At 47.4% G+C, this 21,058-nt stretch overlaps 1 protein-coding gene across 1 annotated transcript in view; it reads left to right on the top strand.

Annotated features, from left to right (window-relative positions):
* Positions 1-21,058, top strand: part of SPNS3 (SPNS lysolipid transporter 3, sphingosine-1-phosphate (putative)) — a 75,649-nt gene that overhangs the window by 49,867 nt on the left and 4,724 nt on the right. The window contains 1 exon segment of the mRNA XM_049787433.1: positions 13,141-13,206. Coding sequence (XP_049643390.1) covers positions 13,141-13,206 — 66 coding nt within the window.

Genomic DNA, 21,058 nt, shown 5'->3' with positions numbered 1-21,058 from the left:
TTGTAAGCGCTACCAAGGAACGGACCGCGGTTCGATCCCCCAGCGTCCCATATGGTCCCCCCAAGCCAGGGGCGATTTCTGAGCACATAGCCAGGAGTAACCCCTGAGCGTCAAACGGGTGTGGCCCAAAAACCAAAACAAAAACAAAAACAAAAAAAAACAAAAAAAAAACAAAAAAAAAGAAAAGAGGAGGAGGAGGAAGAAGAGGAAAAAGAGGAAGTAGAGGAAGAAGTTATTGGAATCCCAGAGACCCAGAAAGAGAATAATAATAATAAGAGGAGTTGGAGGAAGAGTGAAAAGAGGATGAGGAGAAAGAAGAGGAAGAAGAAAAGGAGGAAGACAAAAAGAAGTGAAAGAGGAAGAAGAAAAAGAAGAGAAGAAAAAAGAAGACAAAAAAGAGTAGTAGGAGGAAACTAGGGATGTGGTTCAATTTGTAGAGCAGATGACTTATAGGTGTCAATGCCTAGATATGATCCCAGATGATCATGTGTTCATACTCTAATATTTTCACACTTGTATGAATTCATGTATATCTGTATGTATACAAATATGTGATATATTTATGCATGCTCATATCTAATAAAACAACTATAAAAATAAAAAATAAATTCTTTCAGGGCCGGAGCAGTGGTGCAAGCAATAAGGAGTCTGCCTTCCCCGCACTAGCCTAGGACGGACCAAGGTTCGATCCCCCAGCGTCCCATATGATCCCCCAAACCAGGAGCGATTTCTGAGCTCATAGCCAGGAGTAACCCCTGAGAGTCACTGAGTGTGGCCCAACCCTCCCCAAATTATTTCATAGCCAAGTCACAGAAATGGTATTCAAATGTTTGCAGTATTTTGTACTCATTAGAAATCACCATGTGGGGGCCAGAGAGATAGCATGGAGGTAAGGCGTTTGCCTTTCATGCAGGAGGTTATCGGTTCGAATCCCGGAGTCCCATGTGGTCCCCTGTGCCTGCCAGGAGCAATTTCTGAGCCTGGAGCCAGGAATAACCCCTGAGCACTGCCGGGTGTGACCCAAAAAACCAAAAAAAAAAAAAAAAAAAAAAAAAAAAAAAGAAATCACCATGTGGGGGCCGGGAAGGTGGCGCTAGAGGTAAGGTGTCTGCCTTGCAAGCGCTAGCCAAGGATCAGGACCGCGGTTCGATCCCCTGGCGTCCCATATGGTCTCCCCAAGCCAAGGGCGATTTCTGAGCACATAGCCAGGAGTAACCCCTGAGCGTCAAATGGGTGTGGCCCAAAAACAAAAAAACAAAAAAACAAACAAAAAAAAAAAGAAATCACCATGTGGAGCTGGAGAGATAGCATGGAGGTAAGGCATTTGCCTTGCATGCAGAAGGTCGATGGCTCAAATTCTGGCATCCCATATGGTCCCCTGAACCTGCCAGGAGTGATTTCTGAGCATGGAGCCAGGAGTAACCTTTGAGCACTTATGGGTGTGACCCAAAAACCAAAAACCAAAAAAAAAAAAAAAAAAAAAAGAAATCACCATGTTTGGGGCCAGAGAGATAGCATGGAGGTAGGGTGTTTGTCTTGCATGCAGAAGGACGGTAGTTCGAATCCCCACATCCCATAAGGTCCCTGTGCCTGCCAGGAGCGATTTCTGAGCTTAGAGCCAGGAGTAACCCCTGAGTACTGACGGGTGTGACCCAAACACCCAAAAAAAAAAAAAAAAAGAAAGAAAGAAATCACCATGTTTGGGCTGGAAAGATTGCTCAATTGATTACCATACTTTGTAGTTAGGAGGTCCAGATCTAATTCCAGACACCTCATTGTCTCTGAGAACTGCTGGATGTGGTGCCTAAAGCAACCCTTCCCCCCCAAAGAAGTCATCAGTTACAAGCACATTCAAGAGCAAAGAATTACACAAAGGTGGGTTGGATAGTACAATGAGTAGGGTGCTTGCCTTGCATAAAGCTGACCTAGGCACTCCATATGGTTGCCAAGTATCACCAGGAGTGATCCCTTAGTGCAGAACCAGTAGTAAGTCCTGAGCTGCTGGGTGTGGCACTCCAAAACAGACCAACACAAAGCAACAATAACAAAAAGTTAGTTTTTGCCTTGTTTTAGAAACTGTTTGCCAAAACTCTGATATGCCTCAAAGCTAAATATTCTGCTATATCAACATTTATTCATCATAGTGTTCTTTATATCTTCTAAGTCAGTATTTTATCTCTGAATATTTCTTATATTTGTTGGATTTTTTTCCCTTGGGTTGGGTCATTTTCAGGGGTAGAATAGGTTAAGGTAAGGAAGACATCAAAGGGACCACAATGATGTTCATTCTTAAGTGCTGACCTATTTGTGTAGCCCTGAGCATAAACTCTCTTCATTTGTTTTTGGTTTTTGGGCCACACCCTGTGGTGCTCAGGGATTACACCTGGCTCTGCGCTCAGAAATCACTCCTGGCAGGCTCTGGGGACAACATGGGATGTTTTGGATGGAACCCAGGTCCATCTAGGTTGGCCGCATGCAAGGCAAACGTCCAACCTCTATGCTATTGCTCCAGCCCCCATGAACTCTCTTTAAATATGGTGTCGACATGAAAAAAAAAAAAAAAGCTCCACATCACTAATCATAAGGGTGATTTAAATCAAAACAAAGAGGCGGGGCTGGAGAGATAGCATGGAGGTAAGGCGTTTGCCTTTCATGCAGGAGGTCATTGGTTCGAATCCCAGCGCCCCATATGGTCCCTCGTGCCTGCCAGGAGCAATTTCTGAGCCTGGAGCCAGCAATAACCCCTGAGCACTGTCGGGTGTGACCCAAAAACCACAAAAAAAAAAAAAAAAAAAAAAAAAACAAAGAGGCACCTTCTCATGCCATAGAGACCAGCACAAATCACAAAGAACAAGAACTATCAAGTGCTGGCAGGGATGTGGGGAAAAAGTAACTCTCATGCACTGCTGGTGGAAATGCTGTCTAGTCTAGCCTTTATGAAAAACAATATGGGGGGGCCGGGCGGTGGCGCTAGAGGTAAGGTGCCTGCCTTGCCTGCGCTAGCCTTGGACGGACCGTGGTTCGATCCCCCGGTGTCCCATATGGTCCCTCAAGCCAGGAGCAACTTCTGAGCGCATAGCCAGGAGTAACCCCTGAGCGTTACCGGGTGTGACCCAAAAACCAAAAAAAAAAAAAAAAAAGAAAAACAATATGGAAATTTCTCCAAAAAACTGGAAATTGAGCTTCTATATGATCCAGCTATACCACTCTTAATGTTATACCCTAGGAATACAAAAACACAATACAAACATGCCTTCTGCACACCTATATTCATTGCAGCACTATTTACAATAGCCAGAATCTGGAAACAACCCAGATGCCCAACAACAGATGAGTGGCTAAAGAAGCTGTGGTACATAGACACAATGGAATACTATGAAGGAAATGAAGTCATGAAAATTTCCTATACATGGATGCATATGGAAACTATTATGCTGAGTGAAATAAGTTAGAGGGAGAGAGATAGACACAGAATAGTCACTCATCTGTGGAATTTAGAAAAATAAGACATTATTATATTAACATCCGGAGAAAATAGAGATGAGGGCTGGAAGGACTGGCCCACTATATGAAGCTTACCACAAAGAGTGGTGAGTGCAGTTTGAGAAATAACTACACTAACAATTATCATGACAATGGTAGTGAGTGATATAACTAGAATGCTTTACTTGAATACTAACAGGGGTTGGGAAAGAGGAAGATGGGGGGCACTGGTGGTGGGAATGTTGCATTGGTGAAGGGGGTGTTCTTTTTTTATATCTGAAAGCCAACTACAAACATGTTTGTAATTATGGTGTTTATATAAAGATATTAACTTAAAAAATGGTGTCTGGTCTATCACATTCTACTCCTAGCCATTTTTATTTTAAGTGGAGGCTGCACCCAGTGATACTAAAAAATTAATCCTGACTCTGTGCTCAGGGATCACTACTGGTGAATTTGGGAGACCATTTGAGGTACCAGAGATCAAATTCACGTAAAGCAAGTGTCCTATTTATTGTACTATTACTCTGACTCCATCTATTCCCTTCCTTGATAATCTTTATCCATTTTACTTTTTGCTTACTTCTCTCTAAATATTATCTCTTGTTTTGTAAAAAAAATTATTGATATTTACCATATTTTTCCTCTATATCTGTAATTTTGTTTTTATTGATATTGACACTGTTTCTATTAATTTATTAGTAACGTAATAATATGTTACCGGAACACACCTCACCTTTGGGTCTATGATATCGTTATATCTCATTCTATTTACATTTTATCTTTGAATTCTTTATTTATAGAATTAATATTTAATATATTTTGAAAAAATTGTAAGGAATTTCTTTATGCTTTCTCTGTTATGCCATCTAGATTGGATTTTTCCTGTTTTGTTGCATTTTGGGGCTACACTCAATAGTCTTAGATGCTATTCCTTTCTAAGAGGACCATGTGATTCTGGAGTCTAAATCTTGGCCTCCTGCAAGCAAACCATATGACCCAGTGCATTGAACTTTACCTCTAGTTCCTTAGATTTTTAAAAACTTCCTTGTCTGTTCTCTGTTTTTCCTTTTTCCCCTTTTTTTTTTGGTTTTTCAGGCCACACCGGTTTGATGCTCAGGAGTTATTCCTGGCCACACGCTCAGAAATTGCCCCTGGCTTGGGAGACCATATGGGACGCCAGGGGATTGAACCGTGGTCCTTTCCTTTCCTTGGCTAGAGCTTACCTCTAGCGCCACCTCCCCGGCCCCAATGTTTTTCCTTTTTTCTTTCTCTATTTTTTTACTTTCTTCATTTCTTCATTAGTTTCTTCCTTCCTTTCGTCTTTACTTTCCTCATATTCCTCCTTTTTTTTTTTTTTTTTTTTTTTGAGTCACACCCGGCAGTGCTCAGGGGTTACTCCTAGCTTTACTTTCAGAAACCGCTCCTGGCAGGCTTGGGGGACCATATGAGATGCTGGGATTCGAACCAATAACCTTCTGCATACAAGGCAAATGCCCTACCTCCATGCTATCTCTCTGGCCTCATATTCCTCCTTTCTTACCTTTTCTTTTAAATGTATGTTTGTACACTTCATGTGCTTAATGCTTTCCCCTCGCTTATATTGTAAGCAGCTCTGCTCAAACACTGAATATGCTTTGATAGACCGTAGATGGTTCTGTTCTTTTTTAAAAATGTAGTCACCATAAAATTTCAGTTCTTCATGACTGAGTTTCAGGCAAACAATGTTTCAATACCAATCCCTTCACCAGTGTCTACTTCCCTGGACCAGTTGACCAACTGGCCCCCACAATTGCCTCTCCTTCTCCAGTCTGCTTCTACAAGTGGTGCTTTTTTGGGGTTTTAAATAAGTTTTTGTTTTGTGATTTACAGCACTGTTACTGATAGGGTTTCATACATAACACTTTACCACCTTTCAGCACCAACTCCTCTTCCTGGTTGAATGCTTCCCTCCACCAGAGATATTCTTGATTCTCTTTCAGCTTTCCTTGTGAGCAATCTCTCTTCTGAAGTGGCTGCCTTCTGAGAGTTGAACATTAGGTTTTCTGTCGCCTGGGGCAATTGCAAAACTCTGGTGAGGCTGTGAGGAGTCTTTGTTGGAACACCTGTGATCTGTGCTCTCTTCTGGGATTTAGGTAAATGCTCTATCATAGGGTTCATTCTACTTAATTACTAGGTGCACCCCTTCTGTGTGGGGGCTGTGCTCAGTTCTTGAGTGGAGCCAGTAACACAAGTCATTGTTTACTTTCTCCACTTTTACCTACTTCTTCCTCAGTGGCTCTTTGTTGAGAATGAAAATTAAGGGGCCAGGGTGATAGATAGCTGAGGAATCAGGGTCTACCATAACTTTTTTTTTTTTCCATCAGAACTTCTTGATGTACCTTGGTGGCTACCCAAGAGCTGCCAGTTGTAACCATGGACACTGTTGGCCATTAGGCCCGGTGACATTTGAAGTGATTTCAGGCTCCAGCTTTGAGTATTTCCCCCAACAAAGAGTGTGAATTAAGGACCCTTCCTCTGGTTTTCCTCCCATCTGAGGACTCTAAAAAAATGTCTTTGGGGTGAGTTCCAGAGAAGGGCTCTATAGTTCATACTCCTTGCTTTTCCCCAACACCTTGCATCATATATTTAATATTTACCTCATAAGGTTTTGTTCTTTTCTTTGATGAAAACTTTTTTTGACTTGATATTTTTCTTTCTTTTTTTTTGGGGGGGGGGACCACATCCAGCTTTATTCAGGGGTTACTCATGGCTCTGTGCTCAGGAATCACTCCTGGCAGTGTTTGGGGGACCATATGGGAAGCCTGGGCCAGGTGAGCAATGCCTTATCCACCATACTATTTCTCTGCCCAAGTATTTTTTTTTATGAATTTCTTAATTTTATCCTGGGGATCAGTTCCAAGGCTTATATAGGCAGTGTGTGCTCTCTCCATGAGACCTCCCCGCTGGTCCCTATCTCTCTCTTTTGAGAGAGAAGCCAAATTTCTCCATCCTCACCCAGGTGTTCCCTGTGGTGGCCCTGAGGACCTGTCCCAGCTTCAGGTCATGCTCTTCCTTTCCTGTCCACTCAGGAAAATGGAGGCACCCTCTATGCACAGTTGCACCTGGAGAAAACTTCAGGCACTGTCACAGACTCAAAGACTTGAACAAGAGCCACGGGTAGTGGCCCAGTATCACCCAGCCTAGTATCCCTGGTGGCTGGGATGACCATCTGGAGTGTGTGTCTATGGAATGGCAGACAAGGTTCTTTAAAGGCCTCAGGGAAGACTATGAGGTCTGCTTGGCACCTGGAATGGCCCAGACAATAGGTCAGGAGGGCTCTGTACTGGGAGTCTCCTACTTCCCAGACTTGGATCTTGAGGGCTTTAGTATTAAGCCCGTTTACTCTCATCTATGGAACCAAATTAATGAGACCTTGCCAGAGGGTGTCCTGTGGAGGTCAGCAAAGCCCATTTGCCTTTCCTCTGAGCCCCTTCTTGCCAAGATCTAGCAGGTGTTCCTTAAATGGGCACTCAGCCCTGCCAAAGAACCCACAATCTCTGCTGAGCTCCTAGGTAGATGCTAGAATTCCTTTCTTCCCCTTAATTAAAAAAATTAAAAAATATTTTTAAGATATCCAGCAATGCTCAGGAATTACTCCTGGAGGTGCTCAGTGGACTATATGGGATGCCAGTGATTGAACCTAAATTAGCTGCATGCAAGGCAAGCGCCCCACCTTCTGTACTATTGCTCCAGTCCCTCAACTTCTCTTTTGTCTTTGGGAAACCTTGGTTATGCTCAGGGGTTACTCTTGGCTCTGCATTTACGAATTACTCCTGTTAGGGCTCAGAGGACCTGGAATGCCAGGGATCAAACCTAGGTAGGCCTTATACAAGGTAAACACCCTACTTGCTGTCCTTTGGCCCATTCTTTAATTTTTTAAATTAAGGAAAATTAGAGTTTCTGGCATACAATTTTTCAACACTAATCCTACCATTGGGGATTAATCCACTTCCCTCTATCACTGGCCCCAGGTTTCCTCAGACTCTCGCTTGCCTTCTTCACAAGCATGTTTTTAAATTTGGTTATAATAATTTAGTTCTCAAATTTTCAGTTTTGCTGGTTCTGTTATTTAGATATATAGATATGCCACAGCTCTACACTGCCAATGTGCCCAAGGTCCCTGATTCCTGCCTTTGCTACCTCCCACCTGCTTCTCCTTGACTTTAGATTATAGCAATGAGGACAAGGAAGGAGACAAGTGAAGTAGGGAAGTAAGACAGTGCCTCATTCCCCATTGCCTGCTACCAGGCTGCTACACTGCTGCTGGCCCCAGGTGGTGCCCTTGTACCCTGAACCCAGTCCTGGTAATTACAAGTTGGCAGGCTAAGGAACAAAGTGTGCCAGCCAGCATGGCAGCCTGCTGGCGGCCAGTCTGAGTGGGGGGCCTGGATCCTGACTGGCTCAGCCACTCTTTGAAGAGCTGATTTAGCAGCAGTGAGCTGAGGTGGCTGACTCTTAGTTCCCAGTCTCTACATAGTCTGGGGACATGTTTGCCTTCTTTTGAGAAGGGGACTACTAGGTTCATTCTCTGCAGGTGAGGAATCAGTTACTGTCCAGTGGAAGACTGAGATGGGTTAAGATAAAGACATGGATGAAAAGGAGCAGAGTAAAATCACAGTAGAAAGGATGTTTGCTTTGAATGAGGCCAGCTGGGTTTGATTCCTGACATCTCAGATAGTCCCTGAGCCTCACCAAGAGTGGTCCCTGTGGGGCCGGGCGGTGGGCGCTTGGAGGTAAGGTGCCTGCCTTGCCTTCGCTAGCCTAGGACGGACCGCGGTTCGATCCCCTGGCGTCCCATATGGTCCCCCAAGAAGCCAGGAGCAACTTCTGAGCGCATAGCCAGGAGTAACCCCTGAGCGTCACAGGGTGTGGCCCAAAAACCAAAAAAAAAAAAAAAAAAAAAAAAAAAAGAGTGGTCCCTGAATGCAGAACCAGGAGTAAACCCTAAGCACCACCAGTGTGGCCTAAAAATCAAAAATAAGAAAATAAAAAGGGGCCCGGAGAGATAGCACAGTGGTGTTTGCCTTGCAAGCAGCCGATCCAGGACCAAAGGTGGTTGGTTCGAATCCCGGTGTCCCTTATGGTCCCCCGTGCCTGCCAGGAGCTATTTCTGAGCAGACAGCCAGGAGTAGCCCCTGAGCACCACCGGGTGTGGCCCAAAAACCAAAAACCAAAAACCAAAAAAAAAAAAAAAAAAAAGAAAAGAAAAAGGTGAATACACAGATCCCTTTTTGCTCTAGGCTAGGGCAAGTGCTCCATGTTCTTGTCTCTTCTTCCTCTTTATGCCTACCTGGATATGCACATGGCCACAGGGAGCTCTGTGTTTGTGTGTTCATGTCCACCCATGCGCTCTTGCACCAGGCAGAAGAGTGAATGTGAATGTGTGTGTCCACTTTCGCTACTCTAAGGTCCCAGTGTGCTCATGTCCCCCAACTGGCTTGCTTTTAGCAAGTCACTGCAGGAGACTGATGCCTGGGTTTGTAGTTTGACTGAATCATTTGAATAGTTTGAATGGCCTCCCTGCATGCGTATGTGGACTGTGGTGTCTATCAAAGCGAGAGTCCCTGCACATGTACATATGTCTCTTTTGTTGTTGTTTTTTTTTTGTGTGTGTGTGTGTGTGTGTTTTGGGCATACCCAGTGACGCTCAGAGGTTACTCCTGGCTATGCACACAGAAATCGCTCCTGGCTCGGGGGACCATATGGGACGCTGGGGGATCAAAGCGCGGTCCATCCTAGGCTAGTGCTTGAAAGGCAGACACCTTACCTCTAGTGCCACCACTCCGGCCCCAACGTGTACATATATGTCAAGTGTGTGTCCACATTGGGTGAAATCTGCATGTGTTTTGTGCATGCTTGTGTGGTTGCATGGATATGTGGAGGACATATATGTATAAGTGATATGGTAGTTTGAGTGTGTGTGTGTTAGAGTATGTGTGTTTGTGAGAGAGTCTGTGAGTGTATGTGTGTGTTACTGAGTGAAAGAAAGTGTGTGTGTGAGTATGTATGTTTGTGAATGAGAGAGAGAGAGAGAGAGAGAGAGAGAGAGAGAGAGAGAGAGAGAGAGAGAGAGAGAGAGAGAGAGAGAGAGAGAGAGAGAGAGAGAGAACGCGCGCACACAAGTGCTTCTCTGGCCAGGGGTGCAATAAAGGACAGGTAGAATTCATTACTATTGTTACAGCTCAAGGTGAAATTTTCCTGAGTCTGGAGACAAGAGGCCAGGGCCTTAGGGGGGCTTTCTTCGGCCTCCAATGCTGCATTCCCAGGTCCTGTCACCCATGAGGTCTAAGTTAGTGTGCAGAAACATACACTCAGGCTCTGAGGGGACAAGGAAAGAGTGAGATTTCCCTGTTGAAAGTGTCCTCTGAGTTGGGGATGGGAAGCTGAAGAAGAGATAGGGAGACCTGGGCCAAGCCAGCAGAAAGGACAGAAAGAGAGAGCAGTTGGGAATATTTTGATGCAGACGAACCTGACTCTGTAACTGGAGGAGATTGAGGATAAAAAAGGCATGGGGGTTCCCTGCTTCCCTTCTCTGCACCTGGCCTGGTGACAGGATTGAGGGACCATCTCAGGTAAGCTTGGACAGCTACTAGTGTCAGAGCTGGGGCATATGTCCTGGATCGCTCAGTCACCCTGGTGAACCAGGACAGCAATGATGGGGCTAATGTGAGCAGGAGAGAACTTGGCTCTGGAGTCAGGGAGAGGTGCCTTCAGCCATCCAGGATGGATGTCAAGGTGAGCCAGGCCTTTGGCTCAGGCACAGCAGAAAAAACATTGAAGAGCTGGGCTGAATTTTTCACATGACTTTCCTTCAAGCCACGGTCTTCCTGGTTTGGGTTTTTGAATTGTGGAATCCAGGTCTGAATTGGTCACAGGAAATCATTGAACTCTGAGACCCATTCTCACACCCAATGGGGAATCATGCTCACCTGTTACCTCTTCTCTTTTTTTTTTTTATTTTTGGTTTTTGGGCCACACCCGGTGGGTGCTCAGAGGTTACTCCTGGCTGGTCTGCTCAGAAATAGCTCCTGGCAGGCAAGGGGGACCATATGGGACACCAGGATTCGAACCAACCACCTTTGGTCCTGGCTCGGTCTGCTTGCAAGCAAACGCCGCTGTGCTATCTCTCCGGGCCCACCTGTTACCCTTCTAGCCCCAGCTCCTTTCAGCCCATTATGAGTCAGCTACGCATCCTTCACAGACTGGGGCTACTTCCAGTCCAGATTTCACTCTTGTGGCTAGTGCCACACAGGAAGAGACAGGAGGCTTCAGTGAGGAGAGGACTTTGCAGCCTCAGCAGCCACAGTACTGGACAAGGCCAGGTTGGGGACTCTGAGGTGGAGTGCCAAGGGAGCTCCAGCTCTAGAGCTTTACCAGCTCCAAATATCCAGACTGTGGTGTGCTGGAGGTACCATGGCATTACTAAGTCATCCACAAGTGGAACAGTTGGGAGAAACTAAGGCCTAGAGCCCCCTAGACTGTCACAGCCCCCCCATGTCAGGGTGGGCTGTTCCCGCCCCTTTGTGGAGAACCCCTCCTTGAGCCCCAACCAGCCTCCTCAGGAGCCTTTTGTAATTATGGGATTAGAAGGCTGCCTCTCCCCTTCACCCCTCAAAGCCTCTGAGTGGGGACCAGGATTCGTGGCGCGGGCTGGTCCCCAGGTGTGTCTGAGGAAAACCTGGCATCCAAGGTGTTTGTGCAGCCTGAAAGGCCCATTGTGGGCTGCAGCCATCCAGTGAGCGACTCTATTTTGGGGCCAGGGATCCACCCTTCTCTAGCTGAAGGGAGAGAAAAGGGTGTATTTTAGTATGTCCTGGTAGGTGGGTGGGTAGTGGTGGGGGGAGACAGAACTGGGGCTACACCTCAGACAGCAGACTCTGGAGGGAAGGAAGCAGGAACTGGAGATGGGGGTGGCCTATCTAGTGGTGAGTGGGAGGATGATGTAAACCCACAAACCCAGTTGCTTTTATGTGGCCTTAGGAGGCAGGGCTGGCACACCCCAGCATGCTGGAATTTGGGCCTGTGGTCTGGCTGTGCCACACCTGAGATCTGCCCACCAGCGACTTCCTGATACCCACCCCTGTGCCCATGGCCCAGAGGGCCTAGACTGGTTAACTGGTTAGACAAAGAGGACACACACAATCTCTCTCTCTCTTTCTCTCTCTCTCCCCTCTTTCTCTCCCCTCTCTTCTCTCTCCCCTCTCTTTTCTCTCCCCTCTCTTCTCTCACTCTCTCCCTTCTCATCTTTCTCCCCTCTCTTCTTCTCTCTTCTTCTCTCTTCTTCTCTCTCTCTCTCTCTCTCTCTCTCTCTCTCTCTCTCTCTCTCTCTCTCTCTCTCTCTCTCCTCCTTCCTCTTCCCTTATGAGGATTCTGCCCACCCTGTCATTTTCCTGCTTTCCTGAATATAGTGGGTCCATTCCAGCCCCTGCTCCTTGGCTCTATTGGCTCCTTTGCCTGGTATGGCCTTGGGGGTCTTCTCTGCCCGCTCTGAACCTGCTCATCCTTCAGAGCTCCCTCAGGATCACTCCACCTCAGAGTCCCCAACCTGGCCTTGTCCAGTACTGTGGCTGCTGAGGCTGCAAAGTCCTCTCCTCACTGAAGCCTCCTGTCTCTTCCTGTGTGACACTAGCCACAAGAGTGAAATCCGGACTGGAAGTAGCCCCAGTCAGTGAAGGATACTAGCTGCCTCATAATGGGCTGAAAGGAGCTGGGGCTAGAAGGGTAACAGGTGAGCATGTTTCCCCGTTGTATAGTGAGTGCTCAGACAGTGCCCCGAAGTGCTTCTACTTCTACCCTGAGTGCTCACAGGCCTTGGGTGCCAGAGCCAGGCTGCCCTGGGCACAGCCCCATGACTTTAGGAATGAGATATTCCACTCCAGCCATAAGCTTTTGAAAGTTCTGAAAAATGAAACTTTTTTCTCCTTGTTCTTCATTAAACTCTTCTTGAGTGAGTGGAATGAGGATTGCCTTAATCCTTTGGCAGGAGGCAGGGGCTTTAGGGAACATGAAGAGTAGGCCTGGAGTGGCCCCCTTCACCACAGACATCAGGCACAGGGAGGAAAGGGGCATATGAGGTGACACCAGTCCCACCACTGCCCAGGGCAGGGGATGGAGACTGTACAGGTGTCAGAAGCTTCTTGGCCCAAACTGGCTTCGCTCAAGGTCTGCTGAGCACATCAGGCTCTCCCTCCTGCTCTGACCCAGGTCAGCTTCTCATTTTAGCCTGGCTCATCTCCTGAAGCACTTTGGGAGCAGGATGGCCTGTGACAGAGCTGTGGTAGGACTCTTTGGACTGAGCAGGAAGGCAGAAACAGAATAGACAATTCTGCCCCCTCCAAACAACCTAGGATTCCTGGCTGCCTTCCACAAGGCACCAGGATGACCTCAAGGCCATTCCCAGGAGGTAGCTGTCTCTGGGCCCTGAGGAGTGGGTTTTTCCTCTGCCTGTGTCTGCCCTAAGGAGAGCAAGCCTGCCTGAAGGCTGCTGAAGTGAAGCCTTTCCTGCCTCAGGTCATTCACCTCATTGCCCCTTCACAGATGGAAGAAAATGGGAACTGTGGAAGGTGCTCCAGAGCACAGCCCCTCAGAGCCTCACCCCACCCTCATTGTCCACAGGTGTTCCTGGCTCTCGGGGAGCTCCTGTCCTGTAACTGGGCGGTGGTGGCTGACATCCTCTGGTAGGTAGGGGCGGTCTGGGCCCTTGAGTATGTTCAGCTCAGAGCTGCTGTGAAGTGCTGGGGTTGGAGAGTACTTTAGAGACCATGAGGCAGGGGACCAAGGTTGAAGATGGCTTGGGTCAGGCTTCTCTGGCATGGGAGCATTTTTGACCATCAGCCCATTTTGCAAATGAGCAAATGAAAATCATCAAGGCCAGAGGTCTTGGTCACAGATCCAGGGTCACATAGCATTCAAAGGTTTCTAGCCAAGACTTGGTTCCAAGCTTTTACCTTCATGCTCCCTCTTTCTTTCCTGGCCCTTTTTTTTTTTGGCCACATCCCACAACTCTGTTCTGAACAAGCATCAGGACTGCCAGACTCTAGATCTATAGTCATAAGCCAGGGATCCCTGACTACCCCAATACACAGGTGACCAGCTGCATAGTGGGGACAGCTTAGGCAGTTTCACCTGTTTTTTCCCTTACCTGCCACCAGACCTCTCTGCCTCCTAGCAGATGTGAAGGGAAAGATATTGAGGACTGCTGAATAGGGCAGGGAAAGAACAGGCCTTTGGGCAACCTAAGAATCTTTTTGCTTATTCCTGGCAAATCACCATTGGCTGGGAACTATCCAGAGGATAGTGGAGTGTGGGGGCCTGAACTCAGGAAACAGAGCCAGGTTTTAGTCTTATATGCCACTTACTAGCTGAGTGTGACCAAGCAAGTCACCATGTTTCTGCTGCTCTGGGAGGCAAAAGGGGAAGAAGGTCCCTCCTATTGATTGGGAAGATGACATTGGATCGTCCTTGAGAAGCTCTTACCTAGTGTCTGGCTCAGAGTGCTGGTTGGGATCTGGTCACTTCCAAGCTTTCCACTTTCTCCTCTTCCATCTCCAGAAAAGCCCTGCAGCCCTGGATCTGACCTCAAAAGGCTGTGGGGGAAATGCTGTCACTTACTTCACTGTCATTCAGGACCGCTTGAATGCAACCAATTGGCTGACTGTGGGACACTCACTGGCTGGTATAGGTCTGGGTCTTAGGAACAGGGAAGCTGCCCTGCCTCTGACGCCTGGGTGGAGGGACTGAGTGGCATAGAGGATCTGTTTTGTTTTTTTTTTTTTTTTCTTTTTTTTTGGTTTTTGGGTCACACCCGGCAGCGCTCAGGGGTGACTCCTGGCTCTATGCTCAGAAATCGCCCCTGGCAGGCACAGTGGACCATATGGGATGCCGGGATTTGAACTGATGACCTCCTGTATGAAAGGCAAACGCCTTACCTCCATGCTATCTCTCCGGCCCAGAGGATCTGTTTTGTACCTTCTTCTAGCCAGAGTCTTGGGCACCAACCCAGACTCAGCTGCAGACCTGTTGATGACTTGGAGCCTCAGTTTCCTGATCTATAAAGGGTCATCCTAACTTACCTACTGGTATGTGGAGAGCAGGAGAATCTGTAGTGAATGAGAAAGCACCAGCATTGTACCACACTTCCACTTAGCTTGCTTTCTCTCAGGCATTCAGATGGCTCTGAGGCCTGCTCCCACAGCTTCCTCCACCTGCCTCCCACGATGACCTACCCCCCACGGTGAGGTTCCCTTTTCCACATGAGGGCCCCTCAGATATGTGCCTGCCCCCCAGTGTCTGTGTCTGCAAGAATGATTAACTTAGCAGAGACAGGCCCTTTGTAGAGCTGTGTGTGTTGGGGGCAGGGCTTGGAGGTAGCTCTGGAGATCAGCCATGGTTGATCCCAAAGCTGAACCAGCCACCTAGGGAAACTTCTTGTTCCAGCTTCTGCAAGCCCACCTTCTTGAAGTCCCTTGGCCAGACACTGCCTTTCAGCACTAGTGGTGGCAGCTGGGACAGTTACTGGAGCCTGACACTGGGTCTTCCAAAGGCTACTTCCATGCTCAAGAAGGAGATCTTGGGACAAATGCCCATGAGGGGCCAGTTGTGTAGCAACTGAATGGCAACTTGGAGTAGGGTGAAAAAGTAGTGGGAGGTAAAGAAGAGAACTTGGCATGTAGACATTGGCCTGGACAGAAGGGAGAGGGAAGGGGCCAGGAGGGAGGAGAGAGAGGAGAGTGAAGGGAGGAGGAGGGAGTATAGAAGGGAGGAGAGAGATAGGGCCGGTGAAGTGGCCCTAGAGGTAAGGTGTCTGCCTTGCAAGCACTTGCCAAGGAAGGACCGTGGTTCAATCCCTCGGCATCCCATATGGTTTTCCAAAGCCAGGGACAATTTCTGAGCACTTAGCCAAAAGTAACCCCTGAGCATCAAATGGGTGTGGCTCAAAAAACCAAAAAAAAAAAAAAAAAAAAAGAAGGGAGAGGAGAATAGGTAGTAGGCACTGGTATGGGAGCATGGGAAGTAGCAGCTGCTTTTCCCAAGGGGGAGGCAGGAGCAACCTTCGTAGGCAGGGAGGGAGTCAGCAGGTGGTGGGCTGGGGTTCAGAGGAAGCAGCCCCCAGCAGGATCAGACAGGATATATGTGGGAACAGTGGAGTGGCAGGACGTGTTTGAGGTTCCATCTGCCTCTGAGAGCAGCAGAGCACCAGGACAGGTCTCTGGACACTCTACCCCACTCCCCACCCACCCACCAGTTGCTCTGCTCTCCATTGGCTGAGCAAATGCCCCGGAGTCTGGATTTGCTCCTTTGGGCAATGGGAAGAACCATATAGTTGTAGGTGGCACTGCTGTGAGGACAAGGGAAGCTCCCATCTCAGTCCTATCTCAGGGCCCTAATGGGCCCAGAGAATTGCTTATTAACCTTCCCTGAGCATGAGGTTCAGGTTTGGGGAGCTCTCAGGCCCTTTTCCATAGAGTGTAATCCAGTAGCCTATATTAAGGCCCAGGGGTCTGCATTTATGAAGTGCTTTGTGGATGATCCTGATGGCACACACACTTGGAGAACATGGGCCCACTACAGCCTGTTCTACAGTCTTTGGACCTTTGCAAAATTCTGACTAGTTCAGCCCTTGCTCTCACATCCTCTGATGGGGTATCTCTCTCACTGTACCCCAGGAAACCCAGCCACTTGTCACTGACAAAACCCAGCTCCTCACCTCTAAGCTCTACCTCTGGCATTCTCCCCCTCACCTGGCTGCACCTCAGAATCCTGCTCCAGAGTGTGCTGGAACAATGGTATCTCTGCAGGCTGCACTCCCTCCCAAGCCTACCGCTGAGGTTTCCATCTCTTCCCAAATATTCCCACTGTAGAGGCCCTACTCCAAGGCCAGAGTCATCTAATCATTCCCCAGCCCCAGCAGCAGGGACCTCACTCCTTCTCCCTGCCTTTCTTCAGGGGTTCTAGAATCCAATTACCAGGCTCTCTCCAGCCTGCTCAGACATTTACTCCTGCCCCTGGCAGGTCATCACGCTCTTGTTCTCTCTGCCCCAGAAGGATCTGTCTTTTCTTTTTTTTTTTTTTTTTTTTTTTTTGGTTTTTGGGCCACACCCTGTGACGCTCAGGGGTTACTCCTGGCTATGCGCTCAGAAGTTGCTCCTGGCTTCTTGGGGGACCATATGGGACGCCGGGGGATTGAACCGCGGTCCATCCTAGGCTAGCGCAGGCAAGGCAGGCACCTTACCTCCAGCGCCACCGCCCGGCCCCCGGATCTGTCTTTTCATTGTCACTGGCATACCAGGAGTATCTGGGAGTGAGGACTAAGTGGGGAGCCTGCATCTGGTGGTTGCCACCTTGACTTTCTGGAAGCCCTGGGCCAGGCCGCTTCTGCCCCAGGCTATAAAGGGAAGCACTTTTCTGAGAAGGGAGAGGCAGGAACAGAGAGGTTTTTGTCTTAGAATAGTGTGAGCCTGGATTTGGGGGAAGCCAAAACTTCTTGCTCCTAAAATTACCTGCCGGACTTTTTGACTGCTGTCAGCACCCTGCCTTGTCCCCACGCACCACACCCTCACCCCATACAGCTATCTGCTGGCTACAAGGGGCCAGAACAGGTTGGGGGAGAACCACCTCTGCTGACATAGTTAGCAATGGCCAGACTGCACCTAGCAGGCTGGGGTTCTTGTGAGGGAGGAATCTTACCAATGGGCAATGGGCCAAATAGCCCCTGGCCCTGCATGGACTTCTTTGGTCATTTGGGGCCCAGCCGGTGAAGGCCCTGCCCTACTCCCCAGAACCGCTGTGAGTAATCACATAATTATGGGGTGAGCAGGAAGTACTTGAGAAAGGTGCAGTGCTGTGGTCAGTTCCTCCTCGGGCCTGTTGTCAGGTCCCCACAAGGGTGGAGGCTCTCTTCTCTCATCACCTGCACACAATGGCTCCATGCCAGTGACCCTTGAACCACACAACCCCCAAGAGAGATTCCTGAGCCTCTGTACCTCCCTCCCCACAACTCCATTCCCCAGAAGTTCTGCCCCTCAACTCCCCAGTTCTCTCCTTCCCGTTGGCGGGGCTACAAGGAACTTGGCCTCTTTATTTCTTCTTTCCTAAATGTTTGGTCACAAACAGAAATATTGCTGGCAAGGCCCTTTCCTATTCAGAACAGTGGCGTGATGCAAAGGCTAGGGCCTGTCGGGTGAAGGACGGGCCAAATTTCAGTCCGCTCTTTCCTGGTTCTCTGTCCTGGACAAGCTATTTCCCCTCCCTGTGCCAGTTTCATCTCCTTTATGGCAGGTGAATGATTATTGTGTCTTCCTCGGGGCTTGTTTGAGTAAACAAATTAGATCTATTTATTTATTAAAGTTGTATTAAATGTTTACAGGAACTTTTATTTGTAGATTTATTTCCTCTTAATTTGGGGGGGGGCACACCTAGTAGTGTTCCTCTTGGCATAGTGCACCAGGATTATTCCCCTGAGGTGCTTGGAGAACTAGGCAATGCTGGAGATTGAAATGGGGCTCCCACATGCAAAGCTGGTGCTCTGCCCTGTGGGCCATCTCCTGGTATAACAAGCTTTTCATAAATATTAGTAGGTATTATAATCATTGTTTTGTTCCCTAAGGGATTCAGATTATGGGCATTTATATCTTGGAGATAAGGCTTTGGAGTGGGAAACTCCCCTAGGTTACTACTCGAATCCCCTCTTCCTTCCATCCTCCCTCCCCTGCCCTGCTGCCAGTCAAGCTTTGGCAGAAGGGTGGCTGTGGTTCCATCTCTCACATGGTTCTAGCTGACTTCTTTCATTGGCAGACTTTCAGCTTGTCCCCTCTGTACTTTATGCCTGGATCTGTAGCTCAGGAGCCCCAAGAGAAAGTAGATAGGAACTTTACAGTTCTGAACTGTGGAAGGTAAAGGGGGTGGATAAAGAGGAACCATCTCAGTTCTGGGTGCTGTGTGTTTACTTGGGGGTGAACACAGGTGCTATGGGAGTTCAGGACTGGCATCTGAACCCTGGGAAGACTTCATAGAGGAGGTGACCCAAAGTTTAGTGCCAAATAACAAGCAGGGATGCACCACTTGGACTAGAGTGGCAAGGCTGGCTGAGCAGACGATGCCACGTGTCTCAATATCCAAGAGTTCTGTATCTCCTGAGCTGGAGGTGCTTCTATCTGTTGCCATGGGCTCAAGAGTGATAGTGAAGAACTCTCCAGGAAGGTATTATTATTATTATTATTATTATTATTATTTTATTTCCAGGAAGGTATTATTGATGATTCTGTTTGGGATGAGATTTTTTTGTTTGTTTGTTTGTTTGTTTTGGGGGGATCACACCTGGCAGCACTCATGGGCCACTCCTGGCTCTATGTTCAGAAACTTCTCCTGGCAGGCTTGGGGGACCATATGGAATGCCAGGATTGAACTACCATCCTTCTACATGCAAGGCAAACACCCTACCTCCATGCTATCTCTCCGGCCCTGGGGATGAGATGAAGACACTGATGAATGAATGATGATGAAGCCCAAAACCACACAACTAGTGAATGGGGGATCTGGGCTTGGGAGGCAGACATTCTGAGACAGCACTCAGATTTCATCTGGGGGAGGGTTTCCCAGACGCCATTCTCAGTGTCATGGATCAAGCCCACATCTTCACACAAGCAAGGCAAGTGCTTTACTACCGAGCTACATTCTTGCCTTATTTCCAACCTTTTTTTTTTTTTTTAATTTTATTTATTTATTTTATTTTATTTGGTTTTTGGGTCACACCTGGCGTTGCTCAGGGGTTACTCCTGGCTGTCTGCTCAGAAATAGCTCCTGGCAGGCAGGGGGACCATATGGGACACTGGGATTTGAACCAACCACCTTTGGTCCTGGATCAGCTGCTTGCAAGGCAAACACCGCTGTGCTATCTCTCCGGGCCCTTTTTTTATATATTTTTTTAATATAAATTTTTATTTTGATCATAGTGGCTTACATATTGTTGACAATAATATTTTAGGTACATATTTACATAAAATCAGGGGGGATTCCCATCGCCAAATTGTCATCCCTACGCCTCCGTTTCTATCCTACCTCCCTTTTCCTTTTCCCTCACCCCAGGGCGGCTAGAATATGTGGTCCCCTCTGTATCTAACCCACTACTTAGTAGTCTTGCACCTGTTTGGTCCTGATGCCTCCCTTATTTCCCCCTCTATCTGGAGTCAGGACTAGCTAGTTCAAGTTGCGTGGTTTTGTTTGAAGGAGAAAAAAGCAATAAACTGGGGTAAGAGTCTAATACCCCGAAAATGGGCGGAGTCCTTCTAAAGGCTCTCATCATCAATCTGGGATGGAGAAAAAGTAGGTGAAACACTCCACTAGTACCAAAAGAAGTGTCAAATATCCAGTGAGGGCTCCAGCTATATCGATAAGCACCACACAGAGCAGACAAAACAAACAAACAAGTAGAAAAAAAAATAAAACAAAAACAGACAAACAAAAATCACGCCATGGTCTTGAATTAAGAAACATGGCATAGCACATAACGAAAGAGAAGAAAGGAAGAGAAAAAAAAAATAAATAAATAAAAAAATAAGTATAATTGGGGACTACACTTTCAATAATCACACCCAAACAGAGAAATCGACCAAAATAGATTGGTAAATCAAAAATAATAATAACAATAATAAATGAAGGTAATATATATATTTATATCAAAAAAATAACCAAGGTTTTGTGCTTTTTGTATTTTTGTTTTTTTCCCTCCTGCACTGGCACAGTAAATATTGGGGTCATTCGAAAAAGAATTCACTTGGCCTAAGAGATATGGGATTTCTCCGTCCTTGGAGCATACTGTCATGGGATCAACTCTAGACATTGCTCAGGATCCTTTACTTTCCCGGTGGTGTTTTTTTTTTTTTTTTTTCTTTCTTTTTTTTTTCCTTTGGTGTGTGGAAGACTTCTGCTCTGTGTTTAGAGGTCTCAGTATCTGTACAGATCCTGAGGTGGGACTTATGATGAAGTCAGTCTTTGTGGTTCTAGAGGTTCTGTTACCTCAGTGTCATTTTAACCCATCTTCTGTGGTTGATGATCTTGGTCTTTGCACTGAGCCTAGGGTGGCACCTAGGATAGCGTCTTTCTTTGTGCTCCCAAAAGCCCCATTCCGTTACAATTGTCTCTGCCGGATCTTTGGGGCTGGGGATCATGATTCTTGTGCAGGTCATAGTTCAAACCCTAAACTAGGGCTTATTTATTGGTCCCAAGATGTATACAGTCTGGTCGTGGATCAAGCAGCCAGTCATCTGTAAATCCCGATCTTGGGTTTTTGTCCTACCAAAGGGAGCCAAGACTTCTGGTTTTGTCTTGTCGTTAGTTGGGAAGGTAGGCTAATCTGCTCTAAGGTCAAGATGATCGCATTTTCCCCGTTGTCAGGATATCATGTTAGAGCTGGGCCTTGTTGTTGGTCTCGTCGTATTAAGGCCGTCCTGGATGGAGTTTGTTTCCTGCAGCTGTTGTGGAGAGCTGTGCCGTTTCTATGTCGGAGATCCAGGGTTCAAGGCTGCATGAATGGTAT

Source organism: Suncus etruscus, chromosome 1 (assembly GCF_024139225.1).
Source record: "Suncus etruscus isolate mSunEtr1 chromosome 1, mSunEtr1.pri.cur, whole genome shotgun sequence".
NCBI classification, from domain to species: domain Eukaryota; kingdom Metazoa; phylum Chordata; class Mammalia; order Eulipotyphla; family Soricidae; genus Suncus; species Suncus etruscus.
Note: the sequence above shows the minus strand (reverse complement) of the source record. Positions and strands in the feature narration are given on the sequence as shown.